The 23529-nt window shown below is 48.7% G+C and overlaps 1 protein-coding gene across 3 annotated transcripts in view; it reads right to left on the bottom strand.

Moving 5' to 3' along the window:
- LOC121279949 (disintegrin and metalloproteinase domain-containing protein 12-like) overlaps positions 1 to 23529 on the bottom strand; it is a 375022-nt gene that overhangs the window by 12875 nt on the left and 338618 nt on the right. For all 3 annotated transcript variants that reach the window (XM_041191570.1, XM_041191551.1, XM_041191560.1), the window contains 2 exons: positions 16648 to 16807; positions 6472 to 6598 (listed from right to left, as the gene is read on the bottom strand). In XM_041191570.1, the coding sequence (XP_041047504.1) occupies positions 6484 to 6598; positions 16648 to 16807 (275 nt within the window). In that variant the 3' untranslated portion in view covers positions 6472 to 6483. The remainder of the gene's footprint in view (positions 1 to 6471; positions 6599 to 16647; positions 16808 to 23529) is intronic.

Genomic DNA, 23529 nt, shown 5'->3' with positions numbered 1-23529 from the left:
ACATCAGTGCAAAAGATAAGGTTGAAGCATTTGCTACAATCTTCAGCCAGAAATGACGAGTGATGATCCATCTCAGCCTCCTCCGGATGCCAGTTTTCAGCCAATTCGATTCACTCCACGTGATATCAAGAAACAGCTGAAGGCACTGGATACTGCAAAGGCTATGGGCCCCAACAATATTCTGGCAATAGCACTGAAGGATTGTGCTCCAAACTTGCCGCACCCCTAGCCAAGCTGTTCCAGTGCAGCTAAAACATTGGCATCTACCCAGCAATGTGGAAAATTCCCCAGTATTTCCTCTATATCAAAAGCAGGACAAATCCAACCCGGCCAATTACTGCCCCATCAGTCTACTCTCAATCATCAGTAAAGTAATGGAAGGGGTCATCAACAGTGCTATTAAGTAGCAGTTGCTTAGCTATAACCTGCCCACTGATGCCCAGTTTGGGTTCTGCCAGGGCCACTCAGCTCCTGATCTCATTACAGCCTTGGTTCAAACATGGACAAATGAGTTGAACACCAGAGGTAAGATGAGAGTGACTGCCCTTGACATCAAGGCAGCAGTTGACCAAGTGTGGCATCAAGGAGCCCTAGCAAAACTGGAGTCAATGGGAATCGGGGGAAAACTCTCCACTGGTTGGAGTCATAACTAGCACAGAGGAAGATGGTTGTGGTTGTTGGAGGTCAATCATCTCAGTTCAAGGACACTTTTGCAAGAGTTCCCCAAGATTGTGTCCTGGGCCCAACCATCTTCTGTTGCTTCATCAATAATCTTCCTTCTATCGTAAGGTCAGAAGTAGGGATGTTTCCTGATGATTGGACAATGTTCAGCACCATTCGCAACTTCTGATACTGAAGCAGTCCATGTGCAAATACAGCAAGACCTGGACAATATCCAGGTTTGGGCTGACAAGTGGCAAGTAACATTCACCACATGAGAGTGCCAGGCAATGACCATCTCCAACAAAAGAGAATCTAACCATCGCTCTTTGACATTCACTGGCATTACCATCACTGAATCCCCCACTATCAACATCCTGGGGGTTACCATTGACCAGAAATTGAACTGAACTAGCCATATAAATACTGTGGCTACAAGAGCAGGTCAGAGGCTGAGAATCCTGTGGCAAGTAACTCAGCTAATGACTCCCAAAAGCGTAACCGCCATTTGCAAGTCAGGAGTGTGATGGAATAATCCCCACTTGCCTGGATGAATGCAGCTCCCACATCCAGGACAAAGCAGCCCGCTTGATTGGCACCACATCCACAAACATTCACTCCCTCCAACACTGGTGCCCAGTAGCTGCTGTGTGTACCATCTACAAGATGCACTGCAGAAACTCACCAAGGCTCCTTCGACAGCACCTTCCAAACCCGCGACCACTATCATCTAGAAGGACAAGGGCAGCAGACGCATGGGAACACCACCACCTGGAAGTTCCCCTCCAAGTCACTCACTATCCTGACTTGGAAATATATCGCCGTTCCCTCACTGTCGCTGGGGCAAAATCCTGGAACTCCCTCCCTAACAGCACTGTGGGTGTACCTACACCACATGGACTGCAGCGGTTCAAGAAGGCAGCTCACCACCACCTTCTCAAGGGCAACTAGGGATGGGCAATAAATGCTGGCCAGCCAGTGAAGCCCACATCTTCGAATGAATAAAAAAAAAGTGGACTTGGGAGAAGTCCTGGTAATCGAAAAGGACCTAGAGGAGGCGCTGTCATTCTAAGAAAGCAGCAGAAATTTGGCATCTCTTTCTGGTAGGCCGCTAGGGAAATGTACCACTTTGGAGCAGCAGTCCTCTGCTTAGCAGGCCAAAAAGCTGAAATTGTGCATATAAGTTGACGTTTAGATGTACTGTGAAATCCAGGGGAATCTCAGAGGACGAGATTGAAATCCTGGGAGGTGGGCTATCGTTGACACTGTCTGAGTTGAAGCGACTTTTGGAGAGAATTCCAAGTTTCTAATCTTCAAAGGTGAAGATTAAAAACCAACAAAGATGAAGTTTCAGTGAGATTGGTTGACTCACAGTGTGACTTGCGTCTAGGCTTTTGAGAAACCCATGGAATCTGTTTTGGTCTATGTATGGTAAAGTTTATTTTTGTTTGTTTAAAACCCGTGGAATCTTGTGGCTTAATTCTATTAGCGTCTTGAATCTCAAGCTTTGTCTACTTTAAACATGATTAGTCCCTATGCAGGGCTCTCCAATAAATTTGATGTCTTGCCAATGATCATAACACTTAACAGGTTCCATCATATAGGCCATGGTTCACGACACCTCTGAGGTGCCATAGAGACATAGAAAATAGGAGCAGGAGTATGTCATTCAGCCCTTCGAGCCTGCTCCACCATTCAATATAATCATGGCAGATCCTCTATCTCAATGCCACAATCCCGCACTCTCCCCATACCCCTCGATGCCTTTAGAGTCCAGAAATCTATCTACTTCCTTCTTAAATGTATTCAGTAACTTGCCCTCCACAGCCCTCTGTGGTAGACAATTCCATAGGATCACCACCCTCTGAGTTAAGAAGTTTCTCCTCATCTCAGACCTAAATGGCCTATCCTGTATCCTGAGACTGTGACCCCTTGTTCTAGACCCCCAGCCAGAGGAAACATCATCCCTGCATCCAGTCTGTCCAGCCCTGTCAGAATTTTATACGTTTCAATTAGATTCATTCTTCTAAACTCCAGTGAATATAGTCCTAGTCGGCTCAATCTCTCCTCATATGACAATCCTGTCATCGCAGGAATCAATCTGATGAACCTTCACTGCACTCCCTCTATGGTAAGTATATCCTTCCTGAAGTAAGGAGACCAAAACCGCACACAATACTCCAGGTGTGGTCTCACCAAGGCCCTGTACAGCTGCAGTAAGACATCCTTGCTGCTGTACTCATGTCCTCTCGCAATGAAGACTAACATACCATTTGCCTTCTGAACTGCTTGCTGCACCTACATGCTTGCTTTCAGTGCTTGATGTTCAAGGACACCCAGGTCCCTTTATACATCAACATTTCCCAATCTATCGCCATTTAAATAATACTCTGCCATTCAGGCTTGCTACTTTTTCTAACAACTTTATATGACTCCTCTTTGGATCTAATACTATCCATAATTTATTTTGTTAGCCATGGTTGGGCTGCTTTTCCTGTTGTGATTTTGCATCACAAAGGAATGTGTAACTGTTGCAATGCATACATTTGTTCCTTAAACATTAGCCACTGTCTATCCACTGTCATGCCTTTTAATGAAATTCCCCAATCTATCTTAGCCAACTCACGCCTCACATCTTTGTTGTCTCCTTTGTTTAGATTCAGGACCCGAGTTTCAAATTGGACTATTTCAGTTTTCATTCTAATGAGGAATTCCATCATGTTGTGGTCATTGTTCCCTAAAGAATCCCACATAACAAGATTATTAATTAATCCCTTCTCAGTGCACAATACCAAATCTAGGGTAGCCTGTTCCCTTGTCAGTTCCTTGACATACTGGTCTAAAAAAAATCTCAGACACACTCCAGGAATTCTGCTGCTGCAGTATTATTGCTAATTTGGTTTGTCCAGCCTATAAAGTTACCTATGGTTGCTGTAGCACTCTTGTTACATGCATCTCCAATTTCATATTTAACCCTACATTATCATTACTGTTTGGAGACTATAGACAATTCCAACTAATGTTTTCTGCCCCTAGCTGCTTCTTAGCTCCACCCAGATTGACTCTACACTGAGATTTTCTGAGCCAAAATCCTCTCTAATTTCATCCTTAGCTAACAATGCCACACTCCTTCCTTTTCCTTTTTGCCTGTCCATCCTAAATATCGAGTATCCTTGGATATTCAGTTCCCAGCCTTGGTACAGCAATGACTCCATAATTGAAATCATATCATACCCATTTACATCTATTCGCACTGTTAATTCATCTACCTTATTGCGTATGCTCTGTGCATTCAGACACAGTGCCATTAGACTTGTCTTTTTAACATATTTACACATTTTTTTTGTACTATGGCCCTATTTGCTGCTAGCCCTTGTTTCCTCTGCCTTCCACTTTTGCATTCCACTTTTTGGTCTTTCATTCCTATCTTTGTTTCCGTCTCTTGTGCCTGGCGGCTGAGGTGCCTGTCAGTTTAGTTTAGACGCACCCCCCACAGTCCTAGCGAATACCCCTGTGAGGATATTGGTCCTGGTCCTGCTGGGGTGCAACCCATCCGGATTGTACAGCTCCCATCTTCCCCAGACTTGGTCCCAATGCCTCAGGAATCTAAATCCCTCCCTCCTACACCACCTCTCCAGCCACACATTCATCTGGTGTATTCTCCTATTTCTGATCTCGCTAGCATGTGGCACTGGGGGTAATCCTCAGATTACTGCCTTTGAGGTCCTGCTTGTTAATTTATTTCCTAGCTCCCTATATTCTGCTTTCAAGATCTCATCCCTCTTTTTACCCATGTTGTTGGTACTGATATGGACCAGAACCTCTGGCTGTTCACCCTCCCGCTTCAGAATGTCCTATAACCACTCAGTGGCATCCTTGACCGTGGCACCAGGGAGGCAACATACCATCCTGGTGTCACATCTACCTGTTCCCCTTACAATAGAATCCCTTATCATTATTGCTTTCCCACTCTTTTTTCTCCCCCTGTGCAGCTGAGCCACTTGTGGTGCGATAGACTTGGCTCTTGCTGCACTCCCCTGAGAAATTATCTCCCCCAGCAGTATCCAAGTCAGAAAATCTGTTCAAGAGGGAGATGGACCCAAGGGACTCCTGCACTACCTGCCCAGTACTTTTACTCTGCCTTTACCTGTGGTGTGGCCACTTCACTGTACGTGCTATCCACGAATATCCCATCCTTGCAGATGCTCCACAGCGGTTCCAGTTGCAGTTCCAGCTCCAAAATGTGGATTTTGAGTAGCTGTAGCTGGGGACACTTCCCCTGAAAGTGCCCCTGACATCCCACAGCGAACAGGAGGAGCATTCCACTTGGCCGAGTTTCCTTGTCATGACTTACCCCTAAATTACTCCCTTTAATTTTACCTCCACTAGCTTAGACAATATTAAGGGCACAAGGAAAGCTCACCAGGTCCTACTTACCAAGGCTGCCACTCCTCACTGAGGAAAGATAGGAAATAAAAGAATCCCTCCTTCCATCTTCACCGAACTCCAACTGAAGCACTCTAATGCGGTCCAAGCAGCAATCCAGTACCGACCATGAACCCCTGCTCTTTGAAAATCTGGCCCAACTGCATGAAAATTGCAGAGGACAAGGAAATCCCTGTCTCCCCAATGCAGCAGACCGGGTTGGGATTATAGGGCGCAAGCTCACAACCCAAACCAGCGCACACCTTTAAAAAGGACTCCTGAAAATCGCCAACCCAGGAATGGGGTCATGAATCTCAGAATCAGGAAACCGCCTGCCATTTTTAAAGGGCTCTGAAGTCATCCTGACTCGGCAACAATCCCACTCATTAACTCTGTTACTCTCACCACAGATGCTAAGTATTTCCGGAATTTTATGTTTTTAATACAGATTTCCAGACTCACAGTATTTAGTTTTGTCGCAGACAACCTTTCTCTCACCTCCTCTTTATCAAATCTTAGCCCATCAGTGTCTCACCGTCTCCTCTTTCACCATGATTTTGGGCAGAAACCCCTTCCTTCATGAAAAGCTGATGCCTTGCCTCTCCCCCTGCCCTGTCTCCACGTGTGGGTCTCCTTTTTGATCCCTATCTGGCCGCAGTTCTTTCTTACTACCATTTTACTATTTGAATGCTTATAGAAGACTTTTAGATTCCCTTTTATGTTGGCTGCCAGTCTGTTCTTATACTCTCTCTTTGGCTCTCTAACTTTTTTTTCTCTTCCTCTTTGGATTTTCTATATTCTACCTGTTTTTACTTGTATTATGAACCTGACATCAGTCATTACCATCACCACCCCCCTCCCCCTCCCAGGCCACCCCCAAAACCCTTTTTCTCCTTCACCTTAATCTCTTACCCATGCCATCCCCAGAGCTCTGGTTTTGCTTGACCTACTTTCCCCCTTTGTGGGAACATATCTTGACTGTACCTGAACCAGCTCCTCTTTAAAGGGAGCCCATTGTGCCATTTCAGTTTTGGCTGCCAATCATTCCAGTTTACCTGGGACACGTCTGTTCTCACCTCACCAATGGTTTCCAAGTCAGAATGGTGTGTGCCTTGGAGGAGATTGTAGAGGTGGTGATGCTCTCATGCACCTCCTGCCCAACGCACCTAGGTGCTAGACGTCAAAGGTTTGGCATTTAAATGCCCGATTTCATGGGAAGTGGGTTGGGATCAAGGGTTCAAACAATTGGAAGGCCGTTTTAATTCTGCCAGCAGAATGGGTGCACTCTGGCCCTTCACCAATACTTTAAAGCGGACCAGTTGGTTTTAGCCAACTCATTTATGTTTGGAATAATGATTGTGTATTAGAAATGGTTCAGTTACTTACTGGGTCGTGCTGTCAGACTGAAGTGTGCCGATATGAAGCCAGATGTCTCGTGGAGGTGCCAGCATCTACTGTGGAGGGGCGAGGAAGATAGCGACCTGTAAAGTCCAGCCCGTCAGACTTAGACTGGCTATGGAAAAGGAAAAGAAATAATCCAGTGTAACAGTTGAGTGAGAATGAATCAAGCCAGCTGTAACACTATCTTCACATTGTCTGCAGTTCCTGTCCTCAGTCTCTTCTAAATCACTTTCTCTCCATCAGTTCTTAATCCAAGGGCTGGGCCTGAAACCTGCTCCGGACCACCGTCAGGAGTCAAGTAAGAATGGTGTTTGTTGACTTCCACTCTTTTTTTCCAAGAGACATTCTGTTGTTCCAAACATCCCCAGGTAGCTGAAATGCACTGGGGGAAATCTTTGTGGACACCTCAGGGGTCATTTTTTTACAAATTTGTGCTTCTGGTTCAGAAGTGCAGGTTGGAATGTGAGCAGGTATATTGCACACGATTTATAATCTGTGGTTCCAACAGTTGCAAGATTGTCTACGGTCTGCACTTGAAATTCCAATGTGTTCTTCCGGCAGGCAAGTCTGTGCCCAACAAAACCCTTCACCGCTAGGACTGGAGAGATCAAACTGAAGCATGAGTGTGCGGGACGTACTTGTAACAGTTTCGGAGAACAATAGTAAGAGAGAGGGACAGAGGGATTGTGCCCAGGAAGACTTTATAAATCAGTATGTTTCCAGTTCTCTGAAGGAGGTAGTGCTGCCTCATGTTCTGGGGAATGAGTTTGGCCAAAGAGATCAGCTACCAGTTGGGAAAAGTTTAGGGGACTGTGATCGTAGCGTTGGATTTTATTCTCCCCTGCTCCATCGGCATGTTTGAAGGAAGGAGGGGACTCATAAGATGCAGCATGTGGCATTCCCACTGCCTCCCCTCCTACTTCCAACCTGTTTCTCCTTTTATGGAGGACAGCTGGGGGTGGGAGGGGGGTGCATTAGGCATCCTCCCCACCCTTGGGACTATCATGGTCCTTCAGTGGCCAATTTATTGCCACTTAAGTGCCTAATTGTGCCTCTGCCCCTATTGTAGCAGCCGCAAGGAGGCCCATCCCAGATTGGTAGCAAGGCAGCTTTTACTGTGTGGGCTGGTGTCGGGCAAAAGGGGAGAGCCCCTTTTCTGGGGGCCCCCTGAGTCCATTGGAGGCACCACCACCCAAGGTCATACTACCCCCACCCCCGACCTGCAACCCTCCAGCCCCGCAACTTCTCAAACCCGGCACCCACAACCACCTCGCTGGGGTCTGGCAGCTGATATCCTGGCCTTACGTTAAAGTCCAGCTCCATGATCACCCCTTGTTTGGAGACTGCCTGTAGTCCCAGCGGTGGCTGCTGCTCGTACCTGCTGCTGCTGAGATTACTGATCAGATTGGCCGGCAGCTCTCTAAAGCAGGACTTCCTCCCCAGATGGGGGTGGAGGACTCACCCTGAGTCCACCAATGCTATTCCCAGCATAAAATAGCTGCAGGACAAGACAGCAGGCTCCCGATGCAGGGGGCGAGGAAGATAGTGACCTGTAAACTCCAGCCCGTCAGACTTAGACTGGCTATGGAAAAGGAAAAGAAATAATCCAGTGTAAAAGTTGAGTGAGAATGAATCTAGGTCGGAAAAATTGGAATAAAAGGATGGTAAAGCAAGCTGAAACAAAACAATGGGCTGCGTTTCAGGTGGGGATAACTTGGGTACAGTCCAGTTACTGATCCATTACCCAGTATCAATCCTAATTCCTGATCCATTCCCTACTCTCAATCTTGATCCATTCCCCAGTCTCACTCCTGACACCAAACCCAGTCTCATTCCTGATCCTATCCCCAGTCTCACTCCTGATCCATTCCCCAGTCTCACTCCTGATCCATTCCCCAGTCTCACTCCTGACACCAAACCCAGTCTCACTCCTGATCCTATCCCCAGTTTCACTCCTGACACCAAACCCAGTCTCACTCCTGATCCATTCCCCAGTCTCACTCCTGATCCTGTCCCCAGTCTCACTCCTGATCCATTCCCCAGTCTCACTCCTGATCCTATCCCCAGTCTCACTCCTGACCCATTCCCCAGTCTCACTCCAGATCCATTCCCCAGTCTCACTCCTGATCCATTCCCCAGTCTCACTCCTGATCCATTCCCCAGTCTCACTCCTGACACCAAACCCAGTCTCACTCCTGATCCATTCCCCAGTCTCACTCCTGATCCATTCCCCAGTCTCACTCCTGATCCTATCCCCAGTCTCACTCCTGATCCATTCCCCAGTCTCACTCCTGACCCATTCCCCAGTCTCACTCCTGATCCATTCCCCAGTCTCACTCCTGATCCATTCCTCAGTCTCACTCCTGATCCATTCCCCAGTCTCACTCCTGATCCATTCCCCAGTCTCACTCCTGATCCATTCCTCAGTCTCACTCCTGATCCATTCCCCAGTCTCACTCCTGATCCACTCTCCAGTCTCACTCCTGATCCATTCCCCAGTCTCACTCCTGATCCATTCCCCAGTCTCACTCCTGATCCATTCCCCAGTCTCACTCCTGATCCTATCCCCAGTCTCACTCCTGATCCATTCCTCAGTCTCACTCCTGATCCTATCCCCAGTCTCACTTCTGATCCATTCCCCAGTCTCACTCCTGATCCATTCCCCAGTCTCACTCCTGATCCATTACTCAGTCTCACTCCTGATCCATTCCCCAGTCTCACTCCTGATCCTATCCTCATTCTCACTCCTGATCCATTCCCCAGTCTCACTCCTGATCCTATCTTCAGTCTCACTCCTGATCCATTCCCCAGTCTCACTCCTGATCCTATCCCCAGTCTCACTCCTGATCCATTCCTCAGTCTCACTCCTGATCCTATCCCCAGTCTCCCTCCTGATCCATTCCCCAGTCTCACTCCTGATCCACTCTCCAGTCAAACTCCTGATCCTATCCCCAGTCTCACTCCTGATCCATTCCCCAGCCTCAGTCCTGATCCATTAACAAGTCGCACTCCTGATTCTTCCCCCAGTCTCACTCCGCAGCCTTTCCCCAGTCTCACTCCTTATCCTTTCCCCAACCCCACTCTTGATCCATTCCCCAGTCTCACTCCTGATCCATTCCCCAGTCTCACTCCTGATCCATTCCACAGTCTCACTCCTGATCCATTCCCCAGTCTCACTCCTGATCCATTCCCCAGTCTCACTCCTGATCCTATCCTCAGTCTCACTCCTGATCCATTCCCCAGTCTCACTCCTGATCCTATCCACAGTCTCACTCCTGATCCATTCCCCAGTCTCACTCCTGATCCATTCCCCAGTCTCACTCCTGATCCATTCCCCAGTCTCACTCCTGATCCTATCCCCAGTCTCACTCCTGATCCATTCCCCAGTCTCACTCCTGATCCATTCCCCAGTCTCACTCCTGATCCATTCCCCAGTCTCACTCCTGATCCTATCCCCAGTCTCACTCCTGATCCATACCCCAGGCTCACTCCTGACCCATTCCCCAGTCTCACTCCTGATCCATTCCCCAGTCTCACTCCTGATCCATTCCCCAGTCGAACTCCTGATCCATTCCCCAGTCTCACTCCTGATCCATTCCCCAGTCTCACTCCTGATCCACTCCCCATTCTCACTCCTGATCCTATCCTCATTCTCACTCCTGATCCATTCCCCAGTCTCACTCCTGATCCATTCCCCAGTCTCACTCCTGATCCATTCCCCAGTCTCACTCCTGATCCTATCCTCATTCTCACTCCTGATCCATTCCCCAGTCTCACTCCTGATCCATTCCCCAGTCTCACTCCTGATCCTATCCCCAGTCTCACTCCTGATCCTATCCCCAGTCTCACTCCTGATCCAATTCTCAGTCTCACTCCTGATCCTATCCCCAGTCTCACTCCTGATCCATTCCCCAGTCTCACTCCTGATCCTATCCCCAATCTCACTCCAGATCCATTCCCCAGTCTCAGTCCTGATCCATTAACAAGTCGCATTCCTGATTCTTCCCCCAGTCTCACTCCGCAGCCTTTCCCCAGTCTCACTCCTTATCCTTTCCCCAACCCCACTCTTGATCCATTCCCCAGTCTCACTCCTGATCCATTCCCCAGTCTCACTCCTGATCCATTCCCCAGTCTCACTCCTGATCCTATCCTCAGTCTCACTCCTGATCCATTCCCCAGTCTCACTCCTGATCCTATCCACAGTCTCACTCCTGATCCATTCCCCAGTCTCACTCCTGATCCATTCCCCAGTCTCACTCCTGATCCATTCCCCAGTCTCACTCCTGATCCATTCCCCAGTCTCACTCCTGATCCTATCCCCAGTCTCACTCCTGATCCATTCCCCAGTCTCACTCCTGATCCATTCCCCAGTCTCACTCCTGATCCATTCCCCAGTCTCACTCCTGATCCTATCCCCAGTCTCACTCCTGATCCATACCCCAGGCTCACTCCTGACCCATTCCCCAGTCTCACTCCTGATCCATTCCCCAGTCTCACTCCTGATCCATTCCCCAGTCGAACTCCTGATCCATTCCACAGTCTCACTCCTGATCCATTCCCCAGTCTCACTCCTGATCCACTCCCCAGTCTCACTCCTGATCCTATCCTCATTCTCACTCCTGATCCATTCCCCAGTCTCACTCCTGATCCATTCCCCAGTCTCACTCCTGATCCATTCCCCAGTCTCACTCCTGATCCTATCACCAGTCTCACTCCTGATCCATTCCTCAGTCTCACTCCTGATCCTATCCCCAGTCTCACTCCTGATCCATTCCCCAGTCTCACTCCTGATCCTATCCCCAGTCTCACTCCTGATCCATTCCCCAGTCTCACTCCTGATCCATTCCCCAGTCTCAGTCCTGATCCATTAACAAGTCGCATTCCTGAATCTTCCCCCAGTCTCACTCCGCAGCCTTTCCCCAGTCTCACTCCTTATCCTTTCCCCAACCCCACTCTTGATCCATTCCCCAGTCTCACTCCTGATCCATTCCCCAGTCTCACTCCTGATCCATTCCCCAGTCTCACTCCTGATCCTATCCCCAGTCTCACTCCTGATCCATTCCCCAGTCTCACTCCTGATCCATTCCCCAGTCTCACTCCTGATCCATTCCCCAGTCTCACTCCTGATCCTATCCCCAGTCTCACTCCTGATCCATTCCCCAGTCTCACTCCTGATCCATTCCCCAGTCTCACTCCTGATCCTATCCCCAGTCTCACTCCTGATCCATTCCCCAGTCTCACTCCTGATCCTATCATCAGTCTCACTCCTGATCCATTCCTCAGTCTCACTCCTGATCCTATCCCCAGTCTCACTCCTGATCCATTCCCCAGTCTCACTCCTGATCCTATCCCCAATCTCACTCCTGATCCATTCCCCAGTCTCAGTCCTGATCCATTAACAAGTCGCACTCCTGATTCTTCCCCCAGTCTCACTCCGCAGCCTTTCCCCAACCCCACTCTTGATCCATTCCCCAGTCTCACTCCTGATCCATTCCCCAGTCTCACTCCTGATCCTATCCTCAGTCTCACTCCTGATCCTATCCCCAGTCTCACTCCTGATCCTATCCCCAGTCTCACTCCTGATCCATTCCCCAGTCTCAATCCTGATCCATTCCCCAGTCTCACTCCTGATCCATTCCCCAGTCTCACTCCTGATCCATTCCACAGTCTCGCTCCTGATCCATTCCCCAGTCTCGCTCCTGATCCATTCCCCAGTCTCACTCCTGATCCTATCCCCAGTCTCACTCCTGATCCATTCCTCAGTCTCACTCCTGATCCTATCCCCAGTCTCCCTCCTGATCCATTCCCCAGTCTCACTCCTGATCCACTCTCCAGTCAAACTCCTGATCCTATCCCCAGTCTCACTCCTGATCCATTCCCTAGCCTCAGTCCTGATCCATTAACAAGTCGCACTCCTGATTCTTCCCCCAGTCTCACTCCGCAGCCTTTCCCCAGTCTCACTCCTTATCCTTTCCCCAACCCCACTCTTGATCCATTCCCCAGTCTCACTCCTGATCCATTCCCCTGTCTCACTCCTGATCCATTCCACAGTCTCACTCCTGATCCATTCCTCAGTCTCACTCCTGATCCTATCCCCAGTCTCACTCCTGATCCTATCCTCAGTCTCACTCCTGATCCACTCTCCAGTCAAACTCCTGATCCTATCCCCAGTCTCACTCCTGATCCATTCCCCAGCCTCAGTCCTGATCCATTAACAAGTCGCACTCCTGATTCTTCCCCCAGTCTCACTCCGCAGCCTTTCCCCAGTCTCACTCCTTATCCTTTCCCCAACCCCACTCTTGATCCATTCCCCAGTCTCACTCCTGATCCATTCCCCAGTCTCACTCCTGATCCATTCCACAGTCTCACTCCTGATCCATTCCCCAGTCTCACTCCTGATCCATTCCCCAGTCTCACTCCTGATCCTATCCTCAGTCTCACTCCTGATCCATTCCCCAGTCTCACTCCTGATCCTATCCACAGTCTCACTCCTGATCCATTCCCCAGTCTCACTCCTGATCCATTCCCCAGTCTCACTCCTGATCCATTCCCCAGTCTCACTCCTGATCCTATCCCCAGTCTCACTCCTGATCCATTCCCCAGTCTCACTCCTGATCCATTCCCCAGTCTCACTCCTGATCCATTCCCCAGTCTCACTCCTGATCCTATCCCCAGTCTCACTCCTGATCCATACCCCAGGCTCACTCCTGACCCATTCCCCAGTCTCACTCCTGATCCATTCCCCAGTCTCACTCCTGATCCATTCCCCAGTCGAACTCCTGATCCATTCCCCAGTCTCACTCCTGATCCATTCCCCAGTCTCACTCCTGATCCACTCCCCATTCTCACTCCTGATCCTATCCTCATTCTCACTCCTGATCCATTCCCCAGTCTCACTCCTGATCCATTCCCCAGTCTCACTCCTGATCCATTCCCCAGTCTCACTCCTGATCCTATCCTCATTCTCACTCCTGATCCATTCCCCAGTCTCACTCCTGATCCATTCCCCAGTCTCACTCCTGATCCTATCCCCAGTCTCACTCCTGATCCTATCCCCAGTCTCACTCCTGATCCAATTCTCAGTCTCACTCCTGATCCTATCCCCAGTCTCACTCCTGATCCATTCCCCAGTCTCACTCCTGATCCTATCCCCAATCTCACTCCAGATCCATTCCCCAGTCTCAGTCCTGATCCATTAACAAGTCGCATTCCTGATTCTTCCCCCAGTCTCACTCCGCAGCCTTTCCCCAGTCTCACTCCTTATCCTTTCCCCAACCCCACTCTTGATCCATTCCCCAGTCTCACTCCTGATCCATTCCCCAGTCTCACTCCTGATCCATTCCCCAGTCTCACTCCTGATCCTATCCTCAGTCTCACTCCTGATCCATTCCCCAGTCTCACTCCTGATCCACTCCCCATTCTCACTCCTGATCCTATCCTCATTCTCACTCCTGATCCATTCCCCAGTCTCACTCCTGATCCATTCCCCAGTCTCACTCCTGATCCATTCCCCAGTCTCACTCCTGATCCTATCCTCATTCTCACTCCTGATCCATTCCCCAGTCTCACTCCTGATCCATTCCCCAGTCTCACTCCTGATCCTATCCCCAGTCTCACTCCTGATCCTATCCCCAGTCTCACTCCTGATCCAATTCTCAGTCTCACTCCTGATCCTATCCCCAGTCTCACTCCTGATCCATTCCCCAGTCTCACTCCTGATCCTATCCCCAATCTCACTCCAGATCCATTCCCCAGTCTCAGTCCTGATCCATTAACAAGTCGCATTCCTGATTCTTCCCCCAGTCTCACTCCGCAGCCTTTCCCCAGTCTCACTCCTTATCCTTTCCCCAACCCCACTCTTGATCCATTCCCCAGTCTCACTCCTGATCCATTCCCCAGTCTCACTCCTGATCCATTCCCCAGTCTCACTCCTGATCCTATCCTCAGTCTCACTCCTGATCCATTCCCCAGTCTCACTCCTGATCCTATCCACAGTCTCACTCCTGATCCATTCCCCAGTCTCACTCCTGATCCATTCCCCAGTCTCACTCCTGATCCATTCCCCAGTCTCACTCCTGATCCATTCCCCAGTCTCACTCCTGATCCTATCCCCAGTCTCACTCCTGATCCATTCCCCAGTCTCACTCCTGATCCATTCCCCAGTCTCACTCCTGATCCATTCCCCAGTCTCACTCCTGATCCTATCCCCAGTCTCACTCCTGATCCATACCCCAGGCTCACTCCTGACCCATTCCCCAGTCTCACTCCTGATCCATTCCCCAGTCTCACTCCTGATCCATTCCCCAGTCGAACTCCTGATCCATTCCACAGTCTCACTCCTGATCCATTCCCCAGTCTCACTCCTGATCCACTCCCCAGTCTCACTCCTGATCCTATCCTCATTCTCACTCCTGATCCATTCCCCAGTCTCACTCCTGATCCATTCCCCAGTCTCACTCCTGATCCATTCCCCAGTCTCACTCCTGATCCTATCCCCAGTCTCACTCCTGATCCATTCCTCAGTCTCACTCCTGATCCTATCCCCAGTCTCACTCCTGATCCATTCCCCAGTCTCACTCCTGATCCTATCCCCAGTCTCACTCCTGATCCATTCCCCAGTCTCACTCCTGATCCATTCCCCAGTCTCAGTCCTGATCCATTAACAAGTCGCATTCCTGATTCTTCCCCCAGTCTCACTCCGCAGCCTTTCCCCAGTCTCACTCCTTATCCTTTCCCCAACCCCACTCTTGATCCATTCCCCAGTCTCACTCCTGATCCATTCCCCAGTCTCACTCCTGATCCATTCCCCAGTCTCACTCCTGATCCTATCCCCAGTCTCACTCCTGATCCATTCCCCAGTCTCACTCCTGATCCATTCCCCAGTCTCACTCCTGATCCATTCCCCAGTCTCACTCCTGATCCTATCCCCAGTCTCACTCCTGATCCATTCCCCAGTCTCACTCCTGATCCATTCCCCAGTCTCACTCCTGATCCTATCCCCAGTCTCACTCCTGATCCATTCCCCAGTCTCACTCCTGATCCTATCATCAGTCTCACTCCTGATCCATTCCTCAGTCTCACTCCTGATCCTATCCCCAGTCTCACTCCTGATCCATTCCCCAGTCTCACTCCTGATCCTATCCCCAATCTCACTCCTGATCCATTCCCCAGTCTCAGTCCTGATCCATTAACAAGTCGCACTCCTGATTCTTCCCCCAGTCTCACTCCGCAGCCTTTCCCCAACCCCACTCTTGATCCATTCCCCAGTCTCACTCCTGATCCATTCCCCAGTCTCACTCCTGATCCTATCCTCAGTCTCACTCCTGATCCTATCCCCAGTCTCACTCCTGATCCTATCCCCAGTCTCACTCCTGATCCATTCCCCAGTCTCAATCCTGATCCATTCCCCAGTCTCACTCCTGATCCATTCCCCAGTCTCACTCCTGATCCATTCCACAGTCTCGCTCCTGATCCATTCCCCAGTCTCGCTCCTGATCCATTCCCCAGTCTCACTCCTGATCCATTCCCCAGTCTCACTCCTGATCCATTCCCCAGTCTCACTCCTGATCCATTCCCCAGTCTCACTCCTGATCCATTCCCCAGTCTCACTCCTGATCCTATCCCCAGTCTCACTCCTGATCCATTCCCCAGTCTCACTCCTGATCCTATCCCCAGTCTCACTCCTGATCCATTCCCCAGTCTCACTCCTGATCCATTCCCCAGTCTCACTCCTGATCCATTCCACAGTCTCACTCCTGATCCTATCCCCAGTCTCACTCCTGATCCTATCCCCAGTCTCACTCCTGATCCATACCCCAGGCTCACTCCTGATCCATTCCCCAGTCTCACTCCTGATCCATACCCCAGGATCACTCCTGATCCATTCCCCAGTCTCTCTCCTGAATCATTCCCAAGTCACTCTCCTGATAATTTCACCAGTGACAGTCTTGAACCACCTCCTGGTTGCATCTTTTTTTTAAAAATTTGTTCATTGTTTGTGGACATTGGTGGCTAGGCCAATATCTCTTGCCCATCCCTAACTGTCCTTTGAGAATGTGGTGGTGAGCTAACTTCTGGAGCTGCTGCGATCCAAGGATCCACTTTAGGATCTGGCCATCGGAAGATGCCCTCAAGCCTTGTTGTAACCCTGGTGTTGCTTACCTTGTCTCGCATGTCAACTGATCGGCAGAAGATGTGGCGCTTTCTTTCCTGCATATTATTCCCGCCTTCATTAGCATCTTTGTGATCAAGTAAGATACAATCGACATTGTCAAAACTGGCACCACGATTTTAGTGCCCAGACTATTTGAATCGGGTCTATCTAGAGGAAGGGAGGAGAAATGGGTTAGGCTACTGCACACACAACTGTACTGCCCAGGCATCAGCTCAGATAGTCATATCCATTCTGCAATTAGGCCATGAATTGGACAAAGTGCTCAAGATAGGGTGGGAGCAATGCCTTATATACCACTCAGACACCAAAATGGGATAGCAATAGTGTAAAACACTAGTATAAAGAGAAGCACAAGAGTTTCTGATGTGTGTTCAGGAGAATTTTCTTGATCAGATGTTCCCATTTTCTGATGGGTATCAGAATTGGCAGACATGTGACAAATGAAATGTCGTGCAGAGAAGCCGGAAATGGCTAATTTCAGTAGCAAGAACAAGGAGAGGTAATGTGAAATGAGAGGCACATTTCTAAAGCAGGAAGACCTGAGGGTGTAGGTTGACAGATCACAGAAGGTGGCGGGGCAGTTTGAGAATGTGTTTTAAAAAGGCATACAGGATCCTGGGCTTTACTAATGGAGGCATGGTGCACGAGAAACAAGGACATTATGATGAAACCAAAGCAAAACTTTGTGGCTGCTGGAAATCTGAAATAAAAAGAGGAAATGCTGTAAATACTTAGCAGGAGGTGGAACATGGTCCTTAATTGTCCAGTTAAGTGTCTCAGTTGGGCTCTTGGTGGGCTACTGACCTGCCAAATTTCTTGCTGCTGGCAAAATGGCATGGCACCAGGGAGATGCGAGGGGCGGGTTCCGGTACCTTCCCATGCCACTTTGTCAGTCTCCCCGCCTCCCAACCCAATACCGAAGAACTGGTAAATTTCTGTACGCTGCTGACGTAGCTGTGGGACTCTGTGGGCTTACAATAAATATTTGTTGATAGTCTATCCCTAGAAATGGGGACCAGAGAAGTCGAGGGAGGGAAAAGGAGAGTTGGAAATGGACCAGGTGAAGATGAGAGAAGAGTGGAAATTGGAATCAAAGTCAATAAATTTTCCAATACAGGAGAAAAGCAGGAAACCACATCAATATTGTCATCAATGTACCAAAAAAGAGATGAGCGAGGGTTGGCAAGAGCAAAAAATGTTCCACATTTCCCACAAAAAGACAGAGGCCTGCAAGGTGATCACACCTTTCATTTGGAGGAAGTGAGTTGAGTTAAATGGGAAGTTGTTCAATGTGAGAACAATTCCAACCAGGCAGAAGCGGGTGGTAGTAAATATTGACTGGTTGGGCCTGAGTTCAAGGAAGGAATGGAGAGCCTTAAAAGCAAACTGGTGGGGGGGTGGTGGTGTAGAGAGACTGGCCATCCATGGTGAAGAAGAGAGAGTTAGGACCAGGAAATTGGAAACTGTTGAAGCGAGAGAAGGCATTAGATAAAATATGGATGCTGGTTTGTTGTGGTTTGGACAAGGGGAGAAAAAAATAGCGATGGGAAAAAAAATCAGTGCATGGCAAGGAACAAGCTGAAACGATAGATCTCCCAGGGCTGATCTGTTTGTGGGTTTAGGGAAGGAGGTAGGAGTGGCTGTTCAGTGTGGTGGACTATGAGGTTAGAAGCTGTGGAGGGAAAATTCCCAGTGGAGAAGAGGTGAGGGACAGTCCTGGAAAGAAGAGCCTTATGTTCAGTCACGAGAAAGGTAGGAGGAACTGTTGGAGAGTTGGTGTTCAATTTCTGCTGGGTAGAGATCAGTTCGGCAGATAATAACAGCACCACCCTATGCAGCAGGTTTGATGATAACGTCAGATTTGAACCTGAGAGAACGGAGTGCAGCTTGTTCAGTGGAAAACAAGTTGGGCTGAGTGAGGAGAGCAAAGAAATTGAGAAGGTCACTATCACTCTAACTGTTCTTAATGAAAAGATCGAGAGAGGGTAAGAGGCCAGAGGGAGGAGTCCAGGTGTAAGGAAGCTACTGAAAACAGATAAAAGGTTCTACCGTGCAGGGGATGGCTCCTTGCCAAAGAGATGGACATGAAGGCAATGGAGGAAAAGTTCAATGTTGCACTGAGCTCAAAATTAATTGAGATGGGACACAAGGGAATGAAGCTGAGGCTGTTGTTAAGAACAGGTGATTCAGGGTAAAAAAGGGGAAGATCAGAGGTTATCCTGAATACACAGCAAGAGGTGCGATAAGAAGAAGGGATAGAATCAGAGGAAAGTAAAGAGGAAGACAGGAAGAAACATTGGTACCCGCCAAGTTGTTAAAGCTATGATGAGAATTTATAAAATACTGTGTCGGCCTCAACTAGAGCTATTGTGCCCATTCTAGGCACAACACTGAGGGTGCAGTAAAGATTCACTAGAATAGTTCCCGTAATGAAGGACTGCATTTACGTGGAGAGATTGGAGAAGTTGAGGTTATTCTACTGAGAGAAGAGAAGGTTGGAGGCAGATTTGATACAGATGTTCAAAATCACAAGGGCCCTGGACAGAGTAGATAGCGCAGAATCACAGAATTTTAACAGCACAGGGGGAGGCCATTCAGCCCATTGTGTCTGCACCGGCTCTCCAAATGAGCATTATGACCTAGTGCCATTGTCCTGCCTTTTCCCTGTACCCCTGCACATTGATTCTATTCAAATAATCAGCTAATGCCCTCTTGAATGCCTCGATTGTACCTGCCTCCACCACACTTCCAGGCAGTGCATTCCAGACCCGAACCACTCGCTGTGTGGAAAAGCTTTTTCTCACGTCACACCTGCTTCTTCTGCAAATCACTTTAAATCTGTGCCCCCTCATTCTCGATCTTTTTACGAGTGGGAACAGCTTGTAAAATATCTGCACATTGAGGATACCCTCCATTGTGTTGTGTGGCACCACCAATGTGCAAAATGGGATAGATTTCAAACAGATCTAGTAACTCAAGACTGGGCATCCATGAGGCGCTGTGAGCCATCAGCAGCAGCAGAATTGTACTCAAAAACAATCTGTAACCTCATGGCCCAGCATATCCCCCACTCTACCATTACCATCAAGACAGGGGATCAGCCCTGGTTCATTGAATAGTGCAGGAGGGCATGCCAGGAGCAGCACCAGGCATACCTAAAAATGGTGAAGCTATGACAGGGGACTACTTGCATGCCAAACAGCATAAGCAGCAAGTGATAGACAGAGCTAAGCGATCCCATAACCACATCCAGTCGTGAATGGTGGTAGACAATTAAACAACTCACTGGAGGAGAAGGCTCCACAGATATCCTCAATGATGGGGGAGCCCAGCACATCAGTGCAAAAGACAAGGCTGAAGCATTTGCAACAATCTTCAGCCAGAAGTGCCAAGTGGGTGATCCATCTCAGCCTCCGCCAGAGTTCCCAGCATCACAGATAGTCTTCAGCCAAATCAATTCACTCCATGTAAAGTAATGGGGTCATCAACAGTGCTATTAAGTGGCACTTGCTTAGCAATAACCTGCTTACTGGCTCCAGTTTGGGTTCCGCCAGGGCCACTCAGCTCCTGACCTCATTACAGCCTTGGTTCAAACATGGACAAAAAAGCTGAACTCCCGAGGTGAGGTGAGAGTGTCTGCCCTTCACATCAAGGCCGCATTTAACCGAGTGTGGTATCAAGGAGCCCTAGCAAAACTGGAGTCAATGGGAATCGGGGGAAAACTCTCCACTGCTTGGAGTCATACCTAGCACAAAGGAAGATGGTTGTGGTTGTTGGGGGTCAGTCATCTCAGCTCCAGGACATCACTGCAGGAGTTCCTCAGGGTAGTGTCCTAGGCCCAACCATCTTCAGCTGCTTCATCAATGACCTTCCTTCCATCGATAAGGTCAGAAGTGGGGATGTTCGCTGATGATTGCACAATGTTCAGCACCATTAGCAACTCCTCAGATACTGAAGCAGTCCATGTCCAAATGCAGCAAGATCTGGACAACATCCAGGCTTGGGCTGACAAGTGGCAAGTAACATTCACACCACACAAGTGCCAGGCAATGACCATCTCCAACAGGAGAGAATCTAACCATCACCCCTTGATATTCAATGACATTACCATCACTGAATCCCCCACTATCAACATCTTGGGGGTTACCATTGACCAGAAACTGAACTGGACCAGCCATATAAATACTGTGACTACAAGAGCAGGTCAGAAGTTAGGAATCCTGCAGTGAGTAACTCTTCTAACTCCCTAAAGCCTGTCCACCATCTATAAAGCACAAGTCAGGAGTGTGATGGAATACTCCCCACTTGCCTGGATGAGTGCAGCTCCCACAACACTCAAGAAGCTTGACACCAACCAGGACAAAGCAGCCGCTTGATTGGCACCACATCCACAAACATTCACTCCCTCCATCACCTACGCACAATAGCAGCAGTGTGTACTTCTACAAGATGCACTTCAGGAAATCAGCAAGGCTCCCTAGACTGCACCTTCCAAACCCATGACCGCTACCATCTAGAAGGCTAAAGGCAGCAAATAGATGGGAACACCACCGCCTGGAAGTTCCCATCCAAGTCACTCACCATCCTGACTTGGAAATATATCACCGTTCCTTCACTGTCACTGGGTCAAAATCCTGGAACTCTCTTCCTAACAGCACTGTGGGTGTACCTACACCACATGGACTGCAGCGGTTCAAGAAGGGAGCTCACCACCACCTTCTCAAGGGCAATTAGGGAAGGGCAATAACTGCTGGCCCAGCCAGTGAAGCTCATTTCTTGTGAATGAATTTTAAAAAAGCCTCACCATATCTGCTCTGTCCAGTCCAGTCATGATTTTGAACATCTCTATAAAATCTCCTCTTGGCCTTCTTCTCTCCAAGGAGAATAGTCCCAACCTTTCCAATCTACCCTCATAGCTGAAGTTTCTCATCCCTGGAACCATTCCTGTAAACCTCTTCTGCACTTTCTCCAATGTATTCACATCTTCCAAGAATGTGGCGCCCAGAGCTGTACACAATACTCCAGCTGAGGTCGAACGAGTGTCTTATATAAATTCAGCATAACCTCCCTGCTCTTGGACTCAATGCCCCTATTAATAAAGGCCAGGATACTATATGCTTTATTAACTGCTCTCTCCGCCTGTCCTGCCACCTTCAATGATCTATATAGACACCCAGGTCTTTCTGCCCCCGCACCCCCTTCAAAAACAGATAGAGAGGAATTGTTCCACAGAAAAGTCAAGAACGAGAAGACACAAATTTAAAGTGAATGGCAAAAAAAACAGACATAAGGAACCACCTGAGAGTATTAACGTTGCAAACGCTGTGCCAGTTGAGTGTATGTTCTAGTTGTGATTAAGACCAGCAGATACTAACTGGGGAACAGTTAGGGCACATATATAATAATCAGTTTCCAGCTGTAGTGGAGGGGGCTATGTGGAAGGGAAAAGCAGTCTGCACTTCCATTATACAGGGTTTTGTGAATAAATCTATGTTGAAGACAGACTGGCTCCAGCTTCCTCCTTTGCCAGAAAGATATCCAGTGAATTAACAGAGTGTGGTGGAGGCAGATTCAATCACAGGAGCAGGAGTAGGTCATTTATCCCTTTGAGCCTATCATGGCTGATATGGTTGTGGCCTCAGCTCCAAGTCCCTGTCTGCCCCCATAACTCTTGGCCCCCTTGCCTAACAAAAATCTGTCCAACTCTGATTTGAATGAACTCAAAGACCCAGCTTGCAGTACTTTCCGGGGCAGGGAATTCCACACGACAATGAACCTCTCAGAGAAAAAAGTTTCTCCTCATCTCTGTCATAAAAGGGACGCCTCTTATTTTTACACTATGTTCGTAAGGGTTGTGGGGAGAGAGAAGGAGTATGACATTGAGATAGAGGATCAGCCATGATCATATTGAATGGCGGAGCAGGCTCGAAGAGACAAATGACCTATTCCTGCTCCTATTTTCTGTGTTTCTATGTCCTTTAGGTTTAGTTTCCCCCAAGAGAGGAAGCATCCTCCGGGTACCCACCCTATCAAATCCCCTCAGGATCTTATATGTTAGGTGTACAAGATTATGAGGGGCATGGACAGGGTGGATAGGGAGCAGCTGTTCCCCTTAGTTGAAGGGTCAGTCACAAGGGGGCATAAGTTCAAGGTGAGGGGCAGGAGGTTTAGGGGGAATGTGAGGAAAAACTTTTTTACCCAGAGGGTGGTGAGGGTCTGGAATGTGCTGCCTGGGAGGGTGGTGGAGGTGGGTTACCTCACATCCTTTAAAAAGTACCTGGATGAGCACTTGGCACATCATAACATTCAAGGCTATGGGCCAAGTGCTGGTAAATGGGATTAGGTATGTAGGTCAGGTGTTTCTCACATGTTGGTGCAGACTCGATGGGCCGAAGGGCCTCTTCTGCACTGTGACTCTGTGATCCTATGAAATAAGATCACCTCTCAGTTTTCTTAACACCAATGGGGATTGGCCTAACCTGTTCAACCTTTCTTCATAAGACAACCACTTCGTCCCAGGAATGAGTCCAGTGAACCTTCTCTGAACTGCTTCTAAAGCTGTTATATCATTTTTTAAATGATGTTAGGAAATAGAGATAGTTTTAATAAGTTATGTTTGTATTTGTGGGTGTTAGGAATGAGTTTCAGCTTTAACGTTTAAGTTAGATTTGTATTTCTGTATCTGTACATTAAGAAACAGTCAAGTTCAGTTTTAGTTTTACTTTAAAGTGTCTGCATTTCCAATGAGAGTTTACGACTGTTGAAGCTAAGTTAAACAAGCAAGAGTAGAAAAACTGGGCTGTTGCCTCGCAACAAGGATCCAGAGAGGCAGGTCCTTCCCACAGACACACACGCACAGAGGAAACTAG

Source organism: Carcharodon carcharias, chromosome 1, assembly GCF_017639515.1.
Source record: "Carcharodon carcharias isolate sCarCar2 chromosome 1, sCarCar2.pri, whole genome shotgun sequence".
In the NCBI taxonomy this organism is placed as follows: Eukaryota; Metazoa; Chordata; class Chondrichthyes; order Lamniformes; family Lamnidae; genus Carcharodon; species Carcharodon carcharias.
The sequence above is the reverse complement of the archived record's forward strand: the minus strand, read 5'-3'. Positions and strand labels throughout refer to the sequence as shown.